Here is a 25,898-nt window from a genome sequence, read left to right as displayed (position 1 = left end):
TCAGCCTAGTCTATATGGTACCATCTACATGCCCAAATGTAGGCCTAAGGCTGATTAGTAGGGGTGCAACGATACACAAAATTCACGGTTCGGTTCGATACTTTGAGGTCACGGTTCGATATTTTTTCGATACAAAAAAATGTTCATGCGTTTTTAAATAGTCATTTATTAAAATTATAAATATATATTTTAACTCAAAAGTACAGTTTTTAAATTTAATGTTGCTTAAACAACAAAGTAATAAAAAAATAAATCTATCTGATCGAGAAATCACTCATCTTTGGAAAAGAGAGTTTATTACAGAGAAATGGCTCTTTCAAAAATAAAAGCTATACTATATGCTTCTTCTGGGCTATATTCTCAGCAGCATATTAAACATATCAGGTCCCCATGAGGAGAATCATGTGCTAACAGCTGTCTAAATGACTCGGGTAAAGTTTGTAGCATGCATGCTTGTTGTTTTTGTCTGCCTGCACTTGTCTTTGCACGAGGATGATGTCGGCGTAAATGTGCAGTCATATTCGTTGTGTTCCCACTAGTGCTGTCAGCGTTAATCTGAAATGACGTTAACGCCACAACACGGCAAATCTCCGTTAACGAGCTACCGCGGATCGCCCCGTGCGTGGGGCTGGACGGCGTCAACACGTTAACGAGCTAACTGCGCTAACACACTAGTTCCCACCAATATAATTGAGCATTGCGTGGCACATCCGACATACTGTTTTACTTTTGTCCATGACGCGCTTACCTTCAGGGTCATACTTGACACACATGAAGACCAAAATAGTTCCAAAGGCCAGATCTGAATGAGGGTGGGGGAGGTTCAATTTGTCATGTTGCAATGAGCTTAGCTTCTGTCTTGCTAGCTTGTGCTGCGCTCAGTGAATCTGTGCTCGACAGTGTAGCCTAGGCGGAGTAGTCGAACGCAGATCCACTGAGCTCTCAACACAAACAGCATCGTCAGAAGAAAAGTTGATAAAATAAATTTAAAAATTTTGTATTGTTCAATACATATGCGTACCGAACCGAAAGCACTATATCAAACGGTTAAATATCGATACGAGTATCGTTGCATCCCTACTGATTAGATAGTTCTGTGAATGAACTGTTGAAGAGGTGTACCTAGCGAAGTGATTGGTGACAAAAAAGGGGAAAATATAATAAGTCTCATTTAAGTATCTGTAATGCAAAGAAGGCACTGAAAGCATATTCAAAAAAGAGAGAAAAGAAAGCTGCTTTCAGGTAAAAATCTTCTTCTTCACCTATACACAAGTAGCACAATCCTCTTTATTTTTAAGGTCAAATATGAAGTATCGGAGTCCCTAAAATGCCCTTTCCATTGAAGAAGCAGCGGCTGACCTTTTACAGTTCAAAGAAAATATTAAAGAGCTCGGTCACTGCTCTTGACAGGCATAATTAACTGTCACTGCTTCTTTTACTAGCCTCAAGAGGAGAATGCATTTGCGTTCATTAAAATGCGACTCCCATCATCAAAGTAAGACTATTTAGTCTGTGGTTTTTAAAGCAGCTACAAGTCAGGGGAGCAGATGACAAATGAAATGCAGGGGAGGGTCCATTACAATATAAAACACACTGCAGCCATTTTCAGCACTCCTATTCTACATGAGGAAATAGACCTTGATTGGAAGTTGATGGAAGATGAAGAGTCAATATTCGGATCTGGATTGCCTTTGATTTATAACCTCTTTTCGAAATGACCAGATGTAAAACAGGTGCGACCTAAGCGGGAGTTATTGGCTGTGTCTGCTTCAGGTGTTGATAAAGGATATGGAGAGAATATGAACCGATCTCTTTTCAGTCTCAGATAATGAGCCTGTGTCGTGATGGTGCTTTGCTTGAAGCAGTGAAGTGCAGTGCAGGGCTTTTCCTGCAAACAAGGAATCAAATCACACGATTGAAAACCTTCAGGACGCTTGTTGTACAATTGATTGCTTTGACTCTGAAGCTGTGACTCAGAGATACACTTTGATCTGAAACATTACATTTGACATGCTGCATTTCTGTTTGCCACCTAGCAAAAAAAAACAATTTTCGATTTAATTTGTGTGCTTTGTAACTTAAATGCATCCTCCTCTTCTTTTCACACTTTCTTGGTTTTTTTTATTTCAACTATTTTGACTTTCATTAAAGAAATCAAGTTCAAGTATAACACTGCGACAGCTGAGTTTCTCTGTTTAGACAAATTACACTGTAATCGAAGAGTGTTTTTGTCCTAATTTTTCTTTCCTGTATTTTGAAATTATTTATCAGGGCAGCAGACAGCTGGCTCACATAATGATTACATTGTTAACAGCTTGTCTTGATCAGTGGAGTACAATACACTGGAAAATGCTCCACTTATTAAGGCAAATTTGTCTGAAAAACTAGTATCTCCACATTTTGTTAATTTTGGGGTTTTTTATTGTGATCTCCATATGTTCTGCACAGTTGTATCCTGTAAATATGAATGCTTAAAATGTGCCCTGCTTCATTAGCAGTAATTTTTCAGTAGATTGTGCCAGCTTGTAGATTTAGCACTACTAATATTCTCCACCTTGTGTTTTTCAGATCAGAAACTCTAATTACACTGATGCAGACGGACACTGCTCTGTGTTAGGATTTCTGATAATGGATCAGTTTCACACTGATCACAGAGTCTTCTGTGCCAGCCCTCCTAGATTTAGTCTACAATGCTTCCAATCTGTGCACTTAAAGCAAATATCTTTCTCCATCATGATTTAGACTGTAATTACTATAACCAGCTTTATGACTCAGTGTGTCAGCATCCTGTACATTAACCTTTAATACCATTAGACTTTTAGCACAGACACCCTGCTACTTGCAGCTTTGCATGTTAAAAGCTTCCCTTTCTGCTCGTGGAGAGCAGAATCAAGTAAACATGTTTATGAGCAACTTTCTCTCTGATGTATCCTCATATGGTGTGAACATGTGATGGAGTAAATTTGCATCAAGTAGCTGTTTTTCTCACCTCTGCAATGTCTCTGTTTTTCCAACAGCAAGAAAAACTGGGTGATATCTGCTTCTCTCTGCGATATGTCCCCACTGCTGGCAAGCTGACCGTGGTCATCCTTGAGGCCAAAAACCTCAAGAAAATGGATGTTGGAGGCTTGTCAGGTGAGGAGAATTGAAAGGGTGTGCACATATGCCAACTGGTTTTTCCTCTGACAGGGCCTTTGTCTGTAATGACACACAAACTGCAGCACTCACTTCACCTCTCCTACAACATCGCAAGCTTTTCTTCCTCTTTTCAGCACCCAGACAGATACCTGATTGTGAAAAAGATCTTTTGAATGTCTCTAAATATCCCTGAGAAACTGCTTATATTGTAACAAAAGAAACGCAGTTAATGGCACCCATGATGATGCTGTCATCTTTCTATAGCTCACATAACTCACAGTGCAATGACAACAGAGTTGACTTGGATCCCACAAAGATATCAATGCTAGAAGCATGTGTAGCTAATCGTATAGCTATTGCCATGCGTTAGCTATAAATATAGAAATCAAATATTCATTACACGTCTTTGCATTGTGCCATTATATGATTTACTGATGGTTAAATCAGTCCTGTCTGACTTTATGCACAACTCAGTATCATGGATTACATCAGCCAGCTAGCATTTCTACTGAGATTGATTTTGCTAGTGATAACATTAGCAAACAAGATATGATTAGCCAGCTAACTGTAATGAGGGATAGCTTATAAGGAAGAGACATGGCACTGACATGATTCAGTAGACAAATCCAAAGAAAAATGCTAAAAATGGCTGTTATCTCACCCCTAAAGAGTAAGTAGCTGCAGCTGATTAGCTAATCATGTTGTGAAACTGTGCTAGCGTGCCGTAGGAGAATAACATTTTAGTAAAATCTTATTTTGAGTGTTTTATATTTGATTTGGCTTGTGAGTCTACTGTAGTAGCTTTAAATGACCCAGGGATCACCGATATTAAAGTTATGGCTCCATCATTTAGACGGGATCTTTAAAGAACGATCCAGATTCGATCCAGTGTGTGAGACTTGCGTCCAGAAGGACTTATTCTGGCAATGCTAACATTAGCTGATAAACTCATATGAAAATGACCAATTTAGTTTCTAGATTAGCCCGAAGAGGGTTGGATTTGATGCCACAAATTAAACAATCGCTCCATGAATTTAATGTCCTTGTAATGCTAATGTTCTGCAATATTAACAGTTCCTCTAACATTTTATGGATTATCTCTCAAAATTCAGTCCAAGTGTTTCACCTATTGTCAGTGTTACTCATCATGCTGTTAGAGGCAACTGAGGGAGTCATGGATGGTCTCAGTTTTCAAGTTATGCTACAATCTCTTCAGACATTTGCCATGAAAAATGATTGCCATTGTTGTAAAATTGATCGCTATGACTCAGAGATGCACTTTGATCTGTCACATTGTATTTGACATGCTGCAGCTCTGTTTACTACGTAGTAAAAGGCATGACTTGATTTGCACACTTGCTCCTTTGGTTTTGAATGTTTTTATTAATATATTACCAATATTCAAGTGTAACCCTGCAACTGTAGGTTCGCAAAATATGTTTAAGTTTAAAAAAAAGTTGTCTAGCACACATTGAAGAACACATACAGTAATACAGTAATGAGTGTAACACGCTCATAAAGACAGTGCCTTCCCTCTTAATGAATGCATGGAATAAAAGAGTATGTATGAAAAAAATTCGACAGCTTGAAAGAATGAAAGAATTGTCCTGCTGTGGTATAGCTCCAACTCTACAGGATTAAGATCAATAGTTGACATTTATCACAATACAGTCAAGTCTGAATAGAGGATCTGATGTCATGGTAACTGAATGAGAGGGATGGAAGTCCTCCACCCACAGCTGACTGGAACATAAACAAACGGCACAAAAACAGACAGACTTGTTTTGTGTCTCTTTCAGCCAGAGAGGACAGATGTTTCATCTAGGGGCTAAAAAAACATGACTGAACTTTAATAGAGTCCCATGACACTGAAATCCACTGTGCTTTTGGACATAAAGACCAATATTAAAGTTTTAATGTCTTTCTCACTATGAAGTGGAACAACACAATCTCATTTTGTAAAACTATATATTTCCTTTGGGGGCAATTTAGCAATGTGGGCAGAGTTGCATAGCAGAGGCATCTGCTTTCACATTTCAGCTCTGAAACCAGACATGCCATGCTGCAAATGGTAAAGATAAGACTTTAAAGTGCAGGAGAAGAGCTGCACAATAAAGTCATGGACAGGTTTTATTAATCAGTTAACTTGATGTAACATGCCATAAATGTGACCATCTTTTGCCTTTAAAATAATACCAGTTTTTCAAGGTAGCTGGCAGGAAGTTTGAATGATTGCTGAACGATCTAGAAGAACTTAACACCGTTCTTCTGTAAGTTTAGGCTTCCAGAATAACTGTGGTTCACATAATGGGTGGAAGTTTAGAAACATCCACACTGGAATCAATTTGCTAGTTACACGTTTTTGACATCTTCCGGCGCCCCCCGTGTGCGACAGCCTGTTACAGCAGCTCTGCTCAATCTGAGTTTCTTTCTTTCTTATCTTTTCTTCTCGTAATTTTTTATAACTAACGTATCAGTAATTAGACTCTGCAACCATGTTCTACCGTTTTGTGCTAGTTCTGGTCGTTTTTCTTAGTTTATTTCTACTTTTTTCACGCGTGTCTGGGGACCCAGAGCAGGGATCCTTTGTTTACAGTAAGGATCAGCTGTTAGCGCTGCGTCCCGCAGCGGTACTGCCGGCGGACAGACCCGACATTCCCAGCGAGCTGAGGAGGAAAAGACGGGGGTGTCGTGCTGGGAAGGAGCGCCGTCGCCCGAGAAGGAGACGTTATCGACCATCTCTTCCTTCTGTAATCATTGGAAACGTAAGATCTTTGCCCAATAAGATGGATGAGCTCACGTCGCTAACCTGGTCACAGAGGGAGTACCGGCAATGTAGCATCATGATGCTAACGGAGTCGTGGCTAACACCGCTAACTCCGGACACAAGCGTGACACTACCGGGATTTCAGATGCTGCGAGCGGACAGGACGAGAGAGAGCGGTAAGAGGTAAGGAGGGGGACTGGCAGTTTTTGTGAACGACAGATGGTGTAACCCTGGGCACATCACTGTGAAAGAACAACTCTGCAGCAGAGACATTGAGCTGTTAGCCGTTAGCATGCGTCCGTACTACCTGCCCCGGGAATTCTCGCATGTTATCGCAATAACAGCGTATGTCCCCCCCTCGGCCAACGCGGATGCAGCCTGTGACACTCTCCACTCAGTGGTCAGCAGACTGCAAACACAATCTCCGAGAGCCCTTCTCATAATATCAGGGGACTTCAATCATGCCTCTTTGGACTCCACACTGCCCACCTTCACCCAGTATGTGACCTGCTCAACCAGAGACAATAAAACACTGGACTTACTGTATGCCAATGCTGAAGAGGCATACAGTTCATCACCTCTCCCTCCACTGGGCAAATCTGACCACAACCTGGTGCACCTTGTCCCTGTGTATGAGCCCTTAGTGCGCAGGGTGCCACCAGCCACCCGCACAGTGCAGAGATGGTCAGAGGAGAGCGAGGAGGCTCTTAAGGACTGTTTTGAGTCGACTGTGTGGGAGGTGATCTGTGACGACCATGGAGAGGACATCGACAGCCTTACTACATGCATTACTGACTATATTAATTTCTGTGTGGATAACACCGTACCTACCAGGACTGTACGGTGTTTCTCCAACAACAAACCTTGGATTACCCCAGAAATTAAAGCTGTCCTCAAGCAGAAGAGGAGGGCCTTCAAATCCAAAGACAAAGAGGAGTTGAAAAGGGTGCAGAGAGAGTTGAGGGGACTGATAAGGAATGGGAAGGACAGCTACAGGCAGAAGATGGAGAACCAGCTTCAGCAAAACAACGTTGGTGAAGTCTGGAGAGGCCTCAGAACCATCTCAGGCCACAAACAGCAGAACTCTCTGCCTGGGAGGGATGTGAGGTGGGCAAATGAACTGAATCATTTCTTCAACAGATTTGATTCAACCATGAGACAGTCTACAACATCGGCTGCAGACTCACCCACCCCCACTGCTGCTGTTCCACCTCTGACACCTCAGACACTTCACACCTCCTCTATTCACCCTGCTCACTCCCCCCCACCCCCAACAACAGCATCCAATACACACTCAACACAAGGCTCCAGCCTGTCTCTCTCAACCACCCAGGTTAGGAGGGAACTGAGGAGGATTAATGGCAAGAAGGCAGCGGGCCCAGATGGCATCAGCTCGAGGGTCGTCAGGTCCTGCGCGGACCAACTGTGTGGGGTGATGGAGCACCTCTTCAACCTGAGCCTGAGGTTGGGAAGAGTCCCACAGCTCTGGAAAACCTCCTGTGTTGTACCAGTGCCAAAGACTTCACGCCCCAAGGACCTCAACAGCTACAGGCCGGTGGCTCTGACATCCCACCTGATGAAGACCCTGGAGCGGTTGGTCCTGGCTCAGCTTCGGCGCCTAACAAGCTCATCACTGGACCCACTTCAGTTTGCCTACCAGCCTGGCATTGGCGCGGATGATGCCGTCATTCACCTCCTACATCGTTCCCTCGCTCACCTGGAGACCGCTGGAAGCACTGTGAGAATCATGTTCTTTGATTTCTCCAGTGCCTTCAACACCATTCTTCCCTCGGTTCTGAAGGACAAGCTGGAGAACTCTGGAGTGGACCATCACCTCACTACCTGGATTTTGGACTACCTCACCGACCGACCACAGTATGTGAGGACTCAGGGCTGTGTGTCGGACAGGGTCGTCTGCAGTACGGGGGCCCCACAGGGAACGGTTCTGGCTCCGTTCCTCTTCACCATCTACACTGCAGACTTCTCCCACAATTCCACCCAGTGCTTCCTGCAGAAGTTCTCTGATGACTCTGCAATAGTCGGCCTCATCACTGATGGGGACGACAAGGAGTACAGAGGTCTGACCCAAGACTTTGTGGACTGGTGCCAGCTGAACTACCTCCAGATCAACGCCAGTAAAACCAAGGAGCTGGTGGTAGACTTCCGCAGGCACAAGCATTCTCCACTGCAACCACTGAACATCCAGGGTATGGACATTGAGGCTGTGGACAGCTACAGGTACCTTGGTGTTCATCTGAACAACAGACTGGACTGGACTCATAACTCAGACGCCCTCTACAGGAAAGGGCAGAGCAGGCTGTACCTGCTGCGGAGACTCAGGTCGTTTGGGGTGGAGGGCCCACTCCTGAAGACCTTCTATGACTCTGTGGTGGCTTCTGCTATCTTTTATGGTGTGGTCTGCTGGGGCGGCAGCATCTCTGCTGGGGACAGGAAGACACTGAACAGGGTGATCCGAAGGGCCAGCTCTGTTCTAGGATGCCCTCTGGACCCAGTGGAGGTGGTGAGTGACAGGAGAATGGCGGCTAAGCTGTCATCCCTGTTGGACAACGTCTCCCACCCCATGCAGCAGACTGTGACAGCACTGAGCAGCTCCTTCAGTGGGAGACTGCGGCACCCACGGTGTGGGACGGAGAGATTTCGCAGGTCTTTCCTCCCCACTGCTGTCAGACTCCACAACAAAGACTTTAACTGAACAAACACACACATCCACACATGTGCAATAACACTAAGTGCAATAATCTTTTCTGGCATCGTTGTATTTTTACTCAGTTGTATATAGCATTCGTATTCTATTTTTATCTTATTGTATATTTTTATTCTATTTTATTCTACTGTATATAGTATATTATTTTATTCTATTCTGTACAGCTGTGTACTGTATTTATTCTTATTGTATTCTAATTTTTGCGTCATAACTTTTGCACTGTCCACTTCCTGCTGTGACAAAACAAATTTCCCACGTGTGGGACTAATAAAGGTTATCTTATCTTATCTTATCTTATCTTATCACTTTGCAGCTGACGGTTGGTCCATAGCAGATTGTCTGTTGCTCGGGTAATCCTCAAATGTGTTTACTATCCAGTCTTACGTCAGTCGACGATATTCTTCCCTTTTATCTGGAGACTCTTCAATTGCTTGTCTCTGAGCTTTGAAAAGTTCAACTCCCGTCCACTTTGTGTCACCAGTGGTTATTTTGCCTGTCATCACTTGAAGTCGTTGAATGTCATTGACTCTGTGTGGTTTCTGGCTGCCAGGTTGCTGCGAATCCTGTGTGGATGTTGATTTAGTCTTTGGCTACTTTTTACTAAGACCATCAGAACTCCATGTTATTCCAAAGATAATTCTTCATGACTCTCACTGGGTTTGATTGAGTGTTTTAGAAAGAAGATGTCTTGACTAAAACCTGTACTGTGTGATGGATAAACATAGATAGTGCCTAAACCACATGCAGCAGTGTACTTTCATTGATGTATGGGTACCAGTGTGCAACAATGAATAAATAAAATGAGAGGCTTTGCAATTTTGGGGTTCCTTTTAAAAATGTTATTAGCAAGTTCTTATTTTTCAGGGTGCAGTTAAGTATTATTTGTAACATTTTATGATCAGGGTACACTTCTCAACTAAACGTAAATCTGAAACTACTGTTAATTAATTATTATTACAGTAACCGGGATTCAACACACACTCACTGGCATTACTGGTCTTTTTTCTATGAACTACAGACTTGAATGAAATAGGGGACTCTGCATAAATATGGTTTTATTTGGTTTAAGTGCTATAGTTTTATTGACCCCCTTGAATTAAAGCCTAAAGTCTGCACCACAATCACATCACAATTATTTGATTTAATATCAACTTTGGCAGTGAACAGAAAAAGAATGGTGTCCAAATACTTGTGTACCTGACTGTACTTCCAACCTGAGATGGCTTTTTTCACTGTGCGATCAGTTACAGATAAAAGTTGACATTTGTGAGGAAAACATGCTCGAAACAGAGAAACTATGAAATGCAGTGTGTTCTGTACTCTTCTGTAATATGATCAAAGCTCAGTAAAAGCATGAATAATTTAAAAAGATTGATGGTTGATGTAGATAGAACAATATCAAAGTCCCATTTAGAGCTTTGTTGAGCAAAGATAGGCTTCATCAGAATTCAGCACATTCCCACAGCATCACCAGCTTCACCATCTACAGTCATCAGACTATAATTTAAGCTATTTATAACTGATATAGTGCAGTCTGACATTATCAGACCCATTTGTGTTATGCAACCTAGTGTTTTTATGACATACATGACAACTTAACTAATATCCACCAATATAAGGAGCATTTTAATAATGACGGAAGGTTTTCATGGATCCATTCCCCGATGCAGTAAACAAACACAGTTTCATTATTCTGGACCTGGTGCTATCTATTTTTTTGATCATATCAGTCATCATACAGACACCATAAAATAAGAAATCACACAATAAGCTGAATCTTTCCCTCCTGCTTTTCCTCTGACTTTCTTCAGTGGCCTCTTTTTACATTTTTAAATAGCTGCTCCGACTCTTTCAGCAGCCATCACCAACACCCGGGTCCACTTGCTTTCTGTTTGTCTATCCAGTCTATCCATATAACCCCAAACATCCTGCGGTACAGTAAGAGTGTGCACATTAATGGCTCCGAGCTCCCTTTCATCTGTCAGACCAGTGCGAGGAGCCATTTGGCTGGTAAAAAACAAAAAACAAAACACCCCCGCTGCAATTTTCTGATATTGGCATTAGCACTCACCTGTGCCCATTTGCATCGTGGGATTGTCAGCATTTTGAGCCATCAGCCACACGGACCAGCCAGTATTAGAATGGTGTGAAATCTTTCCAATTTGAAGGCCAGGTTTCCTCTTACAGTGAAGGGAAATGCCAGGAAAGCCAGACAGTTTGACACCATATACCATATGTCATGTTTAATTGGAGCATGTTTCATCTGTGTGCACTCATCTGTGGGTTTCAGGGTGAATTATTAGCATACTGTAATGGCACAGTGCATGTTTGTAATTACATACAACCAGAATATACTCTAAATTGCAGTTTGGGCTTTGTTTTTTGTTAGTAGTGTCTACTTTTCTGCTCCCAGAATGGACTTAAATGTGCAGCAGATGGATGAAATAATAAGCAGGTCTCTAATAACAATAATTAGCCTCCATCCACAGAGTGGCTCAGCCAGAACTTAAGGAGGAGGACAAGTAATTGATGGCCTGGGATCAGCCTTCTTTTCTATTGTCATCCTGTTTACCATGCCTAATTATGGCTCACAGAGGAAGATGTGGGAATTATCATTAACCAATGTATAATCAGAAATAATTCTTTTGATTTGCTCCTCATGAAGCATGCCCCAAATCTACCACCGTGCTGCATTTCTTAGGAAAACAAACTTTTGAAGTAATAGTTTTAAAAGTACACTTGACTTCTGGCGCCTCTCAGAATTGCTCCTGCTTAACATGCAGCGAGGCACCATGTTCTTTAGCTGTCGTCTCAAAATAATCCTCGTCACAGACAGGTTACTCCTCTTTCCACTTTAGCCGACCCCACAATGTATAGTTACAATAGATCCGTTACGTTTAGTTGGAGGCAGTCAGGATTTAAAAAACTCTGAAACTTGTGATGCATTTTAAAGTTTTGAAAGCTTCTAACTGAATCACCAACATCTCTTTTGACCTCCTGCACATATCATTTTATTTTGTGAAAATTACTCTGTTTAAATCTTAAAATACAGCTTTTCACGTTACTGTAGTGTCTCCAAGGGAAATGAAAGGTGAGTCAGACTCGGAGGTGGGGAACACAAAGGCTAAGTGTTTGGAAGCAACTCAGTATAAGTACCGGCGGGCTTATAGAAGTAGTGGCAGTTAAAATGTTTCGTCCTCTCTCTTTGTATCTTCAAAGACATCCCAGGCGGCTGTGAGGTGGCATATAACCAGGTAATGGCCAGCAGTGGGGGAGGTTATCAAAGCACACAGGCACCATGTCAGCGGTAATGAAGCCGCACTGCCCCAACCTGGTGCTCCAGCGCACTATCAAGCCTCTCGGGTTGGAGAGGTTTATTTGTTTTGCTCCTCTGGCTGGTCAGACTAAGGTTCCCGTCATCTCAGCAAGGTAGTGGGCATGAGGGATCATTAGGATGATGTACGAGGCCTGAGAGAAGAAGGCAATTTGAAAGGGATTAGAGAAGGCAGAATTTATTATGTTTTGCGTCTATAGATGTAAGAAATAATAACTAGAAAAGTTACAGTGTATTTCCAAGCTTTTACATTATGAATTTTGCCATTTCCAAAATAAAAAAAGGAAAAGTAAGAAGTAAATCGGACAGTGATATGGCATTAAAGGCATTAAAAAGGCTTAATATAAATGCAGGTCTAATATCTAATTCACTTTTATCTGTGTTTTGTTACTTAAAAAACCATTTCCTGACTGCTGAGCGGCTTCGGTCTTACAACAGCCCCAAAGTAGACCAGTTATACACTTTGAATGACGACCCCCTCATTTGCATTAAGTGGATAAATAATATTTAAAAATACAAAAAAAAAGTTGTGCGGAAAAGTAAAGATTGGGATAATGAAAAGGAAAAAAGGGTTGAACTTCCACCTCATTTCTTTATATTTTTTATCTAGTAAGTCAGAGTTTCGTGTAAATTTTCAAAGTAGTCTTAAGCAACAGATCTGCAGGCTTTCTGAAGTTTTTTGGGGGGCGCTGGCTGCTTTTTTGCTCATTGTCAGTCCAGTGTGTGTACCTGACCATTTTCAGTCACTTAAAATTGACCTATGAATCTTTCAACCATAAAAAGATGAAAACTTGGCATATCTGCAGTTTGTCCTTAAAGAAAATGGGAAAGTAGAGGACAACAGAAGAAATGGCAATCCAAAATAACTGTCTACACCAGATGAGCAGTACCTGAAAATCATCTCCTTAAGAAACAGCAATGACCTGACACAGGATCCCTTCAGTTGATCCATCTACTGTTCACTGAAGCCTCATCAGAAACGGTCTCAGTGGAAGGGGTGGCTGTCAAGAAGCCATTCTTAAGGAAGGGAAGCAGGGAGAAAAGGCCAAGGCATGCCAAATTATACAAGAACTAGAACAGTTATGGATTGGCTTCACCAAAGCTTACACTTTAACATTATAGAAGTAGCGTGGGTCTTTGATGGAGACTGGTCCTACACAATAAATGTCTACTGCAGTTTTTCCACAGCACCATAAATCTAAAACTAAAAATAAGTAAATTAATAAACAGAATTAAATAGAAAATGAAATGTGAAGTAAATAAATAAAAATAATAAATCCAAAGGTCAACAAATGAAACAGCAGGTTCATCATTTGTTACATTTTATGCTATAATTAAAGCCTACCTTTTTATTGTAATTCTAATGCATTCAATTACAGTTATTATATTTTTTTTGGCACTTTTGAGCCTCCGTAGAGAGTAGAATACAAAATAACATCGTAAAAAGACTTCCATCAGATTTCATGGAGGTGGTTTTACGTGGGCCTGCGCCCCAGAGAGCAGTTTCACTGTAAACACTTGTGTATGCGTGAAACGTGTGTGATTCACCGCTGAGCTGAGTGTGTAAAACTAAACCGACAGTCACCCCTGGGTGCACCCACCATGGAAAATCCAAAATGATGGGAGGAAAGCTAAGATGACAGCCAGGCTATATTTAACCCTGCTTGTATTGGTGTTCATTTGGCACAACTCTGCCAGAACCCTTAGCAGCCAAACCCAAAGATAAAGGAAACGTCCGAGCGAATTGTGCGTTTTATATCTCTGCACTTCAGGTTTGATGACTAGAATATTCAAAATGAGTCACAGATGGTAATTATTCACAGCTTGAAATCCTATGTGTAAGTAACCACTTTTAAAATAAGACCTCTTTAGTAGCTCTACTTAACTCTAAAGCTGATGTGACTCAGAGCTCCCTGCCTATCCATAAACCTGCATCTTGCCTCCTGTGGGAAATGTACGGACGGCTGATAGCGCATCGCCTCATAAAACTGTGGCCAAGATCCAGGACTCCAATGAGTAACCCCTAAGGGTAGCAAAGACGAGCCGCTGTGCTGTACACACATGTGAGTAACCGCTCTTGCATCACAAGCACTGTCATTCATCCATAAAATGGGAGAGATTACATCCGTCCAGGAGGAGGTGGTAAAATGGGCTTGATAGAAGGTACAGCGAGCGTCCCAAAACTCAATAATGCCAAACTCTCATCTGCTGGCTGGAGAGATAAGTGCACCTAGATTGCAGAGGCACCACAGGTGTTTTCTTTTTTGAGAAAGGGTTATCTTGCATAATCCCATTCAGCTGTGGTGTGGTGTCTTTTCAGCCACAGTTACCAATATAAGAGTTACACGCAGCCACTGTAGTACCATTATTTTAATATACACAGCTGTATGCAATATTAGATAGTATTATTGACTGTTCGCTAATCCCCTCCCGTATATAGTGAAAGTCTAGGGATATATTCTTTGTATATTTAACATTAAATATACAAAGAATTAAAAACCATTGTCTTCACTTGAAGTGTGAGAAATGGATCATGGAGTGTTTTGGTCTGTTTTATCATAAGTTGCAAGTAGTAGCATGTTTAACTGCTTACAACCCGCTTACAACGTATTACATTAAATTGCTACATACAATATTACATGAGGTTACAGGATATAAATGTCTTATTTAAGATTACCTCATCCCTGCTGTGTGGAATGACTTTAGAGGCATTAGCTTTGAACTTGGCATATCTCGGCACTAATGTGCCAAGTGTCCTTAAAAACATTTGAGAAAACTGGACAAGTGGAGGACAAAAGAAGAAGTGACAGGTTCAAAAACTCCATACAGCAGATGACCAGTCTCTGTAAGTCATATTCTTAAGAAATCCAGACAACATCTAACACAGGATCTGAACGATACACCAGTCAAGAAGCTATTCTTGAGAAAAGAAAATAGGAAGGAACATTTGCGGTATGCACAAATAGTGGATTGAAAATCAGTGGCAGCAGGTCTTGTGGAGTGAGTCTCTGTAATTCATGGTGGAAGCTCTGGGACAAAACACAGCAAAAAATAGCTTTGAAATGTCCTTCAAGAAGCCGAGAGAACTATAGCCTGAAGAGTACTTACAGACATTACAAGGTGGTCATACTAAAAACTGACTTTTAGGAGATGAAAACTAAGCTCTGTTTTTGTCTTACATTCTGTGCTTCCATGCATGTTTGCAGATGCTGCACACACTTTCCATTTTATTCATGAAAAAATTAGGGGTGGCTCAAGACATTTGCACTGCACAGTGCTTTTTTTCATGGCCAGCAGGGGGCAACTCCCCTGGTTGCAAAAGGATGTCCAGTTACACAGAAGTCTATCTTAAAATGACTCTACTTCTCACTTGGTTTATGACTTTAGTGAACTCTTTCTCAATGAATATGTCGTCTGAGTTGTCAGTTTCAGGTCTTAGTAAATGCAACATGGTGTTCACGTTGTAAATTATGGATGTAATTAGAATAGTATGAGCCATAAAGCAGGTTGTGCTACATAAGAAGAACTCTAGGCATAAAACAGTAGTTAATGTCACAGTGATCAAATGGAGCTGTCATTATATGAAATAGCATCGTCAATCTTTCTCTGACAAAAACAATAGGTTTTTGTTTGTGCTTATAACACTTATTCTACCAAGACTTTCTGTTTCCTGCAATATAAGAACGATGATCAGCTTTGGAAGAAAGTGGCTTTTGGCTCGGGTAGGTGAGCACAGTGTATATAGTCCATATATATAAGACCCATTTTAGAAGGTTATTATGAGTGAGCTGTAAAGATCGAAAAGTCAGCTAGAGATGGATTTTGAACTCTGGAATCTGACATCTCACTTATATTCATTCTACACTGTCTATGCCATTACTAAGCTTTTATCTTTGACCTTCTTTGGACCTGTGAACTTAATAACAGAGGAGTCTGTACTGAAGCTGAGTTGGGGGAAGAAAAGGGAGAAAAAGGAACTTCCACAGAAAATCTAAAGGGATCAAAATGGCCATTCCTTCCAAGTTACTTGTAGCAACTTGAAGCTTTGTTGTGTTAGTTCTGTTAGTGAAGCTCTGATTTCATTCATAAGAATATTCAAAGGGACATATACTGCTGTTTGAGATATACGGAGGCTGTGTATCCTCTTTATGAGATACGTTGGAAGCAGTATTTATTTCCTGCGCACAGCCCTCCCTCGCTGTTTTTCTCATCCCGGCACTCCAGCTCTTCTCAGCAGGGGAGTAATAATGGACACCCACTCCATTAGAAGCCTGTTACCATTTCACTCATGTCTCTGCCATCTATTTATTCTGCTGCTTTTCTCCCTCTCACGCTGTTTGCGCTGTTTTCTCTCTATATTCATGTCAGCTGCCATGGACAGTCAGATCCTCATTCCCCTAAATTGGATAAAAGATTAAGAGAGCTAAGCTTGTTCAGTTTGTGCTACTGTGAAAAATCATAAAGTTTGAACTTTTTTTTTTTCTTTTAATTTTGCTTTTTTCAGAGCTGCTCGCTCATGAGAAATCCTAAAGCATTATAAAGACTTTGTGCATATGGGACCCAGAGATGAATCCAGATTATCAGATCAAGTGGTGTTTCAACAACTAATTATAGGCTCCAGTTCAGGCTCTTACTACTTATTCATGCCAATGCACAGCTCTAGGGTTCAGTAGCTGGAGGATGATGTTGTTATCCTCAGGCAAAAGCCTGCCTCATTTGCATCTAGGAGATTATCGTGCTTATTTGTTTTTCATGTGTTTTTCAAGGAGCCTGTTGTCTTAAGTGATAAATGACTCTAAGTGGTCTTTTTTTTTCCCTCCTCGTGCGCCGAGATCGGAGAACATTTAACGTCATTAAGCCGCCTTCCCATGTGTAACCACAATTTTCAACAATCTGCTCTACATTTTTCACGCCGCGAACAGTAGCAGTAAGTTTATTAATACACAAATCTAACCTTTTCACTGTAATTCATCTGTAGCTGCAAGAAAAAGTTTGAGATTTGTTGAAGTTTTGCATAAATGTTTAAAACATCATGAGAATTTCACTAAAATCCTAAAGCATGAAGTCCATTCAGTTAAAAGACAAATGAAAATAAAGGAATAGTTATTGATTTCTTAAGGAAAATGATAAAAACTATCTCTATAAAGGAAGAAGTATAAAAATCTTTGATTTCAGTATCTCATGTGACCCCTCCCCCATTTGCTGCACTAACAGCAACTTGGCATTCTAGGCGATACAGCTCAAGATATTAATTTAGGTGAGTTTAGTGGCATAATCGTGTAACTTCAGGAGTGAATTTGTGATTAACACAAACTGTGAAAGGTTTACCTGACATTTCCATGTTAATTAATGCTGCATTGCCAAACTGCTCCTTGCAGTTTGTTTTCAGGATACCCAACAGAAAAATTGTCTCACAGTGTGTGTAAGCAACACATCAATTTAATGATAAGAACTACAGATGTAATTAGATGCTTTTCTGGACATCACCCACTACTCATTGATGTTTGTGTTGTACAGCCTCCAATGAGCAACTGATTGACACAGCGCTCTTAGAGGATATCAAACGGGTCAGTTTACAAAGTAGACCCAGTCTGAAGAACAATAAAATGTACATTTAACTTCAAGTTGTATTCAATAAGATTTGAAACATGAGACTGAGAGCATTTACAAAGGTCATGAAGAAAAGCAGAAGATTTCAGTGAGTTTCTTCGCCAGCGTTTAGTAGACACCCCTCAGCAAAACTTATCAGTTTCAAAAGGCTGTAAAAGAAAAAGAAAAAAAAAGAGGCTTTGGAGATGAAAGTCGGAGTACTTTCAGAGTTTATTCCTTCAAAAAAGAATAAACCCAAATGTTTGCTTGCAGCGACTGCTTTTGAAAAAGTTTATACCAGCTTTTTTTTTTTTATTCCCATAGCGCTAAGTCTGCCTTCTTAATAACAACAACAAAAAAATCACCTCACAGGTTCCTTGGAAACAACTGAGTGTCAAATTTCCCATTACAGAAGATGCCAGCAACTTTTTATTGGTGTCATGAGCTTGTTTTAAGGCTTTCGTAAAACCTATTCGTGGAGCGGTGGGAATGAGGATCAGCACCTCCAAATCTGAGGCCATGGTCTTCAGCCGGAAAAGGGTGGAGTGCCCACTCCGGGTCAGGGACGAGTTCCTGCCCCAAGTGGAGGAGTTTAAGTATCTCAGGGTTTTGTTCGCGAGTGACTAGGAGAAGGGAGGAGGAGATCGGCAGACGGATTGGTGCAGTGGCCACAGCGATGCGGACGCTGTACCGCTCTGTTGTGGTGAAGAGAGAGCTGAGTGTAAAAGCGAAGCTCTCAATTTACCGGTCGATCTACATCCCTACGCTAACCTATGGTCACGAGCTTTGGGTAGTGACCGAAAGAACGAGATCGCAGATACAAGCGGCGGAAATGCCATTCGGGAGGGGCTCAGAGTAAAGCCGCTGCTCCTCCACATCGAAAGGAGCCAGTTGAGGTGGTTCGGGCATCTGACAAGGATGCCCCCTGGGCGCCTCCTGGGTGAGGTGTTCCGGGCATGTCCCACCAGGAGGAGGCCCCGGGGCAGACCCAGGACACGCTAGAGAGATTATATCTCTCGGCTGGCCTGGGAACGCCTTGGTGTTCCCCCGGACAATCTGGAGGAGGTGGCTGGGGAGAGGGAGGTCTGCTAAAAATTACAATGGAGGTGATTGCAGTCTTTGGCTGCTCGTAGTTTGGGCTCATGAAGCTCTTAAATGTTGAATTCAGGAGCCTCATTCTGTCCTTTTAATCAGTCAGTTAAACCAAAAAACTCTGATACTTATCTGACTATTCAAAAGGCTTCCTGCCATCGTGTCAGTTGCAGGTTATGCCCAAAGAAAGATACAAACTCTCCTCTTTTCCAGTTTGGTCTTAATAGCTATGTGGAGAACATAAACAAATTAGGACGAGTGGCATCACATCATAAATGGAAGCGGTGGGTGGTTTGATATTTTCAGACACACACTCCACCTGATTGCCAGATGAGGACGGGCAAAGCAGACCATTTGGGTGCCACTTGAGGTGGCATTTGGACAGATGACAATGGGGCTCTTGAAAGGGGAAGGTTAACTGAGTGATATAAACACACTGGACTCTGATGGTGAACTATATCAGTATTTTTGTATTCTCAATGGATCAAATGACTAGATTTATTTTAAAGGGATGTCTCATAATAACAAGCACACAAACAATGATCACCCTGAGCTCTGCAGGGAATTTTGCTGTCTTTTAACTTTTTTGTTGTTTTTAAGCCCTCCGGCTACAGTGTACGCGAACAGCCTATGGGCTCATGGTGTCCTGGATGTCACAAAGATTAAAGCTTTACAAAAGAATCACTCTCGGTCTGACGAAGATTCAGTGTGGACATTAAGTCTACAATAAAAAAATGTTTCATAGCTGCCAATAAGACCATTTATTAAGAATTTTCCCATGCCAACATGTCTACATTAGATTTACCATAGCTCATTAGCTAGCTACAAGATAGCAGATCATTATGGGCCAACTAGCTCAACTTTATCAGTGCTCCAAATGTCATTGTTTATTTTTTAGTTTCCTGTTTATGATTCCAAAGTTATACAATGCTGTATGTGTTTTTTTTCTATAAATAAGTCAGAACAGCATGCATAGTTAGATATAAACAATCAAACCTTTGATGATCTCCAACTTTGCTAAAGTTTGCTGAGGTTGTTAACAGCTGGGAGAATAGCTACACTGATTGTTTTATTGAAGCTGAGATAAATTGGATTCCTTTTCACTGTCAGTGGTGCCTCAGCATGTGTTCATTCTTGTGAACCGAAGGAGCATTTGGACCTGGAAATCATGAATAAAATCAGATGTAACAAGAAGATAGAATGGGCTAAACATTATGTAAGAGTTCTCTAAGTTTGCGAAATCCAGTCCAGCTCACTGGACCCAAACTCAAAAGCTGTGCTGCTTTATAAAGACCGAAGCAATTAGTTTATTTCACAATTTAAGCACAAAACATAGGACATTTTGATGAAATTGGCTTTAAAATGTGCATTTCGAACATCAGTAAATCAGTTTGTGCACGTGATTTAGTTCCCACCACCTGAGTTCCCATCTCTCAATGTAGTCTTGCCACTGAGAGCACCTTTTTTTTTTACGCTAAAACCCAGTTTCTGCTGGTACAATGCATTTGTGAATGTGGCCCATGGAGCGAACAGGTGGCTATAAAGCAAGAATCCATGTAGCCACTGCAAGCTGCTTTGCAACCCACTTCTGTTTCAGATTTAATCAATGTCAAGTCTGTTGGCATTGTTGCCTTCTCCCTTCTATGTTGTTCTCTAAAACTTGGACTTTTTGTGCACATGGAAGGATGGGGAAGTCCCAGAACTGAGTCGCATTGCCAAATATAAATTGCTGCAGAAGAAATAACAATGTTCTTTGACTGAAGCGATCATGACTGGATTCTAATCTTGAGAACAATTTGTAACATAACTTTTTCCTTTTTTTAGACCCATATGTGAAAATCCACCTGATGCAAAATGGTAAGAGGCTGAAGAAGAAGAAGACGACAATCAAGAAGAACACCCTCAACCCTTACTATAACGAGTCCTTTAGCTTTGAAGTCCCATTTGAACAAATCCAGGTACATTTTTCATCTGTTTGCAAAACATTCGTAAAACTCTGAAATCATGTTTTCTACGGGGCAGAGTGCTATATCATTGGGTAAAACTGAACTATAAAAACCAGCAGCAAACATTTGGTTGCATATAAGCCATTGTTAAGTGGGAGCTCATTTACCAAATGATCAGTTTAGAGGCTTTTCATCATAACAGAATAATGAGAGGCGCTTCACTTAAAATCAGCTGGGTTTTGCAATTTGACAAGCCAATTGCTCTACGGATGTGATTGTCTGCACTTTGTTCTTGCCCGTAGCATGGATCTTGGTGCTGTTTGTAGCATATATCACAATGATTAGCATTCATCAGCATCATTATTTACATTTAACCAAGTATGCTGCAATAATTAGAGCAATAGAAAAATAGATGCTGTAGCTGTGATTCGAGAAGAAAAGGAAGCACAGATGCTTTTCCAGGACATTATGGGGGAAAAAAGGATAAAGGATACATAACCTGTGCCAGAAAGGGATAGCAACAAACAAGATTATCTCTTCAGGCAATACAGTAATTAAGTCAAATTGATTAAGGCTGCCACATTTCAAAAATCACAGGTTTGGTACAGCGTGCCTCAGATTTAATTTAAACACCGCTGATCCCAATCAACCCCATCCAAACATGGCCTTATTTAGTGTTGCTCATGCCAGTATGTTGGCTAAATTTACATTTCTCATCTCATCAGCAAGAACCAGGTTGATTATTAAATAATTGGTCAAATGCAAAAATTGTCATTGATTAGATTTATTGAGCAGTAAAAGCAATACGAGAATTAAACACACTTAAAAGACTTAATTCGATCGTAGAAAAACAGTTAAAGTCCAGCTACCTAAGAGCTAAATGCTAAATTAAAGAAGCCTGTCATCACTGACAGCTCTTTAGGCCTCTGGCTGTATTGCATCTGATTTGAAATGAAGACACTCAGAACTGGGAAGACTCTTAATTAGACACGTTCTGTTTCCACCAGTAGAGTTTAATTTGCTAATCAAGTTCTCAAGCACAATTCTTAAATTACACAGACATATAGAAGTCTGCAGAGGCAAAGCGTTGGCTTTGACGCCAACCTGACCCAGGGACTTTCTAAGTAAATAATCGAAAGATTTTAATTGTCTCAGAGATTGCGTGGGAATTACAAGCAGTGCTTTAATTGGACTATCTTGTAACAAAAACAGAAGGTTAGTTATTGACTCGTGTTATTTCGCAGTGTCCTTAGCCCACACGCAATTAGCTGTGCAGACACCATTTGAGATGTACACATGCTCTCCTTATAGTCCGTGAGCCCATTTGACATCAAACTCTAGCTTGTTTGCAAATTAAGTGCAGTTTTTTTTAACCTTTCTATATTTGACTTGAGCATAGAACTGAACAAATAGGGGGAAAAAACAGTCACTTATGTGCTTGTGTTAAACTGAAAAAAAAAAAACGTATAAAAATATATTTCAAATTCTGGCCTCTGAACAGCTGGAGATGGTAAAGTGAATTAAAAGACAAATACATGTTATAAATGTTCATGACATTATTTTTTTTCTTGTATTTAATCTTCATATTTCATTCCATGAAAGCTATTAAGCTTGTTTCGAAAACTGCTGAGCTGTTGTTTAAATGGTGTCACTAATATGATTATTATTGGCAAATCAGTCACAGCAAGAAAAAACAGTACTTGCTGGTCAGTGATGAATAACACGAAGGTCTGCTAATTTTCCTTTAAAGAAAGCCGTGTTTGAATGACCAATTTAAAGCTGAAGTGTCCCTTTAAAAACCCACTAACCCCAACTGGCCATCTGGGAGCCTTATTCAGTATTTCATTACATGGCGTATTAGGCATGCTCTTTTAGAACAGCGACTCAGAGCTCATGCAGGTGGCGGTAGTTCCATCTCAGTCTGCCAGTGGATCGAAACTTAATCAGGACGCTTTGTGCACTAATTCATATTCTCTGCCAGAGATTGACGCCCGGGTCACTCCTCTTTGCAGCGTCCCTTTGAATAAACACACAGTGAAGCTGAGTCTCAGACCTCTGAGTAATCACACATTTTGCTGTGCTTGGCGCTGAATATAAGCCAAGCTTGATCGGGAGTGTTTGTTACTGTTAATCAACACTAATGTCTCAAGGAGCACCTCATTCCCTGCACTATACCATTTAGAGAAATAATGAGGAACTGTTGGCGCTTAATACTCTAATACGTGCATTACATATCCACCCTACCACAAAGAACAAGAAACACCTACTGTATCAGAAGTCCAATATGTAAAGTACTGCTCAAAAACACAAATCACAAGAGAAAACCTCACAGAGATGATCATGTCAGTAAAGAAGCATCAAAACCTTTGTCTCTGATCATAACACATTATATGACATGTAATTGTCTTTCTTCAGATTGTATTGGGTGTTTTTGAAGCTAGGACTAGAGCTAAAAGTTATTAGAAAATGAATGTGAATCAATTTTTGAAACAAATAAAAAGCACAGAATTAAAAACTGACCTTTAAATCGTGTTTGCCTAACAAGACTCGGGCCTTTCAATTCTACAACAAAACCATAGACTGTATATGAAAAATGGCAGCAGCACTCCACAACAGCTACTAAAGCCCCACCTTCTTTTAATGACCTGTTGTTATCCTCTTTTAAGAATCACTTAATCACTAAATTAGACTTAGACATAACAACTAGGGATGGGTATTGATAAGATTTTCACGATTCCGATTCCATTTTCGATTCTGTTTAATGATTCAATTCTTTATCAATTCTCTTATAGATTCTTTTTAAAAAAGGAGAACACACAGGTCGATTAGCTTAGAACTTCGTTTTATATCTTCTCTTTGAGCAAGATAGAAATTTAGGAGTAACATGGCCTTACAAACCCAGCAGTGAGATCTTAAGAGATCCAGCCTACGGCTCTTCAATGGGGTGTCACAGGGTCCCCGGGGAAAAAAATTGTAAATGTAAAATTATAAAATAAATATTCTTCTGTAGCAATAACAAAGTATAACATAAATTATTCTGTAGCAATTACACAAGAATATCCAGTAATGTCCCTGCCTACAATTAAACACATTCACTTACCAAAGTGAAATCGGGGGCATCTGCTGTGGCAAATGGGTGCAAGCCTTTTACCACAAACTCAGTCACTGCTCGGTGACATTCGTCTATCCTGGCCTGAAAGGAGACGCTACCGGTAGACTGCAGCGAGAACTGCCAGCATCTGAGCCAGACTCTGTCTGTCTCATCACGGTCACCTAAATGCACAGTAATGGCAGGTTTTGTAATAAGGCAGATCGCGCTAACATCATATGCACTGTTAGTTGATTATTTACCTGCTGCATTAACGGGAGAGGACGTGCAAACGTTACCGCTGCTGCTGGGTTGAGATTCACGAGTCCGGAGCGAAATTAAAAACACGACATTCATTTAAGGTCATCGCGTGTTTTGTGAGCAAATGCTTTTGCATATTCGTAGTGTTTCCTCCCTTAAATGAAATATCTACTTTGCAAGTATTGCAAGTTGCCCTGTTGTCATCCGTTCTCGTAAAGTCTAATCAAACTTTTGAGCGTTTGAGCCGCCATGTTTCCTGCCAGGTAAATGACGCTCCGCAACGTGGTGACATCATTCGGGGCGACTGGAATCGATAAGGGAATCGTTTGCAAAAATGGCAAACAATTCCAAGGAATTGAAACAGTGGGAACCGGTTCTCAACAAGAACTGTTTTTTGTTACCCATCCCTAATAGCAACTGAGTCCAGGATAGAAATCATGCATAGAAGACAGAATGATGAGAAGGTAAAACTGGAGGGTTGCTGGTCAGTGATAATGACTCATTAGCTTGTTTAACAAGGTATAGATCTAATGAATGTTAATTTTGGCTAACAAAAACAGACTTTAAAAAAAGACATTAATTGAAGTAAACATTAGTAGATGGAGTTTACACTCTTTTTTTGTCTCCTTCTTTCCTCCTCTCTTTCCCCCTCTACAGAAAGTGCAAGTTGTTATAACTGTTCTGGACTATGACAAGATCGGCAAGAACGATGCCATCGGCAAGGTCTTTGTGGGCCTCAACAGCTCGGGGACGGAGCTGCGCCACTGGTCCGACATGCTGGCCAACCCCAGGAGACCCATCGCCCAGTGGCACGTGCTGAAGCCTGAGGAGGAGGTGGATGCTCAGCTCTCCGTCAAGAAATAGGCAGGGCTCTTTCAGTACCTGCCTTGTAGTACTCTTTAGCCAGTATGTGTAAATACCTCAGTGATATATGGGTCCATCCATGTAACTCCCTGTCCCACTTTACCCCCTCCCCCACCCGTCGACCTCTCCCAGATTCATCACTCCTAAGTTCACACACAGTCCTAATTGTTGAAGTGTCCTGCAACATCTGTTCTCTGCTTTTTTCTATCAGGTTCTCGCTTTGATTCAGCAGTTTTTGATTTCCATCTCCAAGCCCTTAACCGCCCAGACCAAATGCCCCCTTCTTTTAAGCAATATGATCTGTATAGGTAGCGCATGACTGAAAGAATTTATTGTACCACAGTTGTATATATAAGTATGCAGACATAAATGATTTCTAGTTTATGTGTTTGTATGTTGTTACCCGTTTCCTAATCTGTGTATATCTTGATGTTTTTAATAAGATGTTCTATTTTAAATTATGTAAATGCAGATATAGAGGAAAGCCAATATTATATATCCCAGGATTTAAAAATTCTACCTTATTACCTTATTGCATTCCAGAAAAAAAAGAATTCCAACCTGCAAGATGCTAGTGGAAATATATTCACATTGTAAAGGACTTTAAGTTCAGCAAAGGATCGTTACAGAAAAGACAAACGGATGAATATATCCACACAAAACTCCAAAATACAAGGCCATTAACTACTATGGTTCTGTAGGATAAATTATGCTGCTGGAAATTATACAAGCACATGATTTCTTATGACTTTTTGTACCTATTTCTCAATCCGAGGACCTACATGTTTTAGCTTGAGGCACACTTGTTACCACTTAGCATTTCATTTTTTCCTTGTTTGGCAGTTCCATCTGAAATAGGTCCTCAAGTTAAAGGTTAGTTTTCTTTTCCAACAATGGAAGTGATTGCCTCCAAGAAACACCCCTTTAGAAACAACCCCCATGTGGAAAAAGCACCAAGCTGTAGCCATTGTGTCCTTAAACTCGTTCTAACAATATTTTGTTAACTGCTTACTTTAAACAGCCTTGTCGTTGCTGGAGGTGTATCGCGTTTAGGCTGGGGTCCGGCATTTGTGAGGGAGTTTAAAAGAAAAAAG

At 40.9% G+C, this 25,898-nt stretch overlaps 1 protein-coding gene across 6 annotated transcripts in view; it reads left to right on the top strand.

Moving 5' to 3' along the window:
• The window catches only part of syt1a (synaptotagmin Ia), a 222,212-nt gene extending 196,314 nt beyond the window's left edge, over nt 1-25,898 (top strand). For all 6 annotated transcript variants that reach the window (XM_086270276.1, XM_086270272.1, XM_086270278.1 and 3 more), the window contains 3 exons: nt 3,018-3,135; nt 20,470-20,603; nt 24,598-25,898. In XM_086270276.1, coding sequence (XP_086126402.1) covers nt 3,018-3,135; nt 20,470-20,603; nt 24,598-24,804 — 459 coding nt within the window. In that variant the 3' untranslated portion in view covers nt 24,805-25,898. The remainder of the gene's footprint in view (nt 1-3,017; nt 3,136-20,469; nt 20,604-24,597) is intronic.

Source organism: Aulonocara sp. 'chitande type north' Nkhata Bay, linkage group LG17, assembly GCF_057382095.1.
Source record: "Aulonocara sp. 'chitande type north' Nkhata Bay isolate Kocher_YH1m ecotype deep benthic linkage group LG17, A_spYH_male_GT1.1, whole genome shotgun sequence".
NCBI lineage: Eukaryota > Metazoa > Chordata > Actinopteri > Cichliformes > Cichlidae > Aulonocara > Aulonocara sp. 'chitande type north' Nkhata Bay.
Note: the sequence above shows the minus strand (reverse complement) of the source record. Positions and strands in the feature narration are given on the sequence as shown.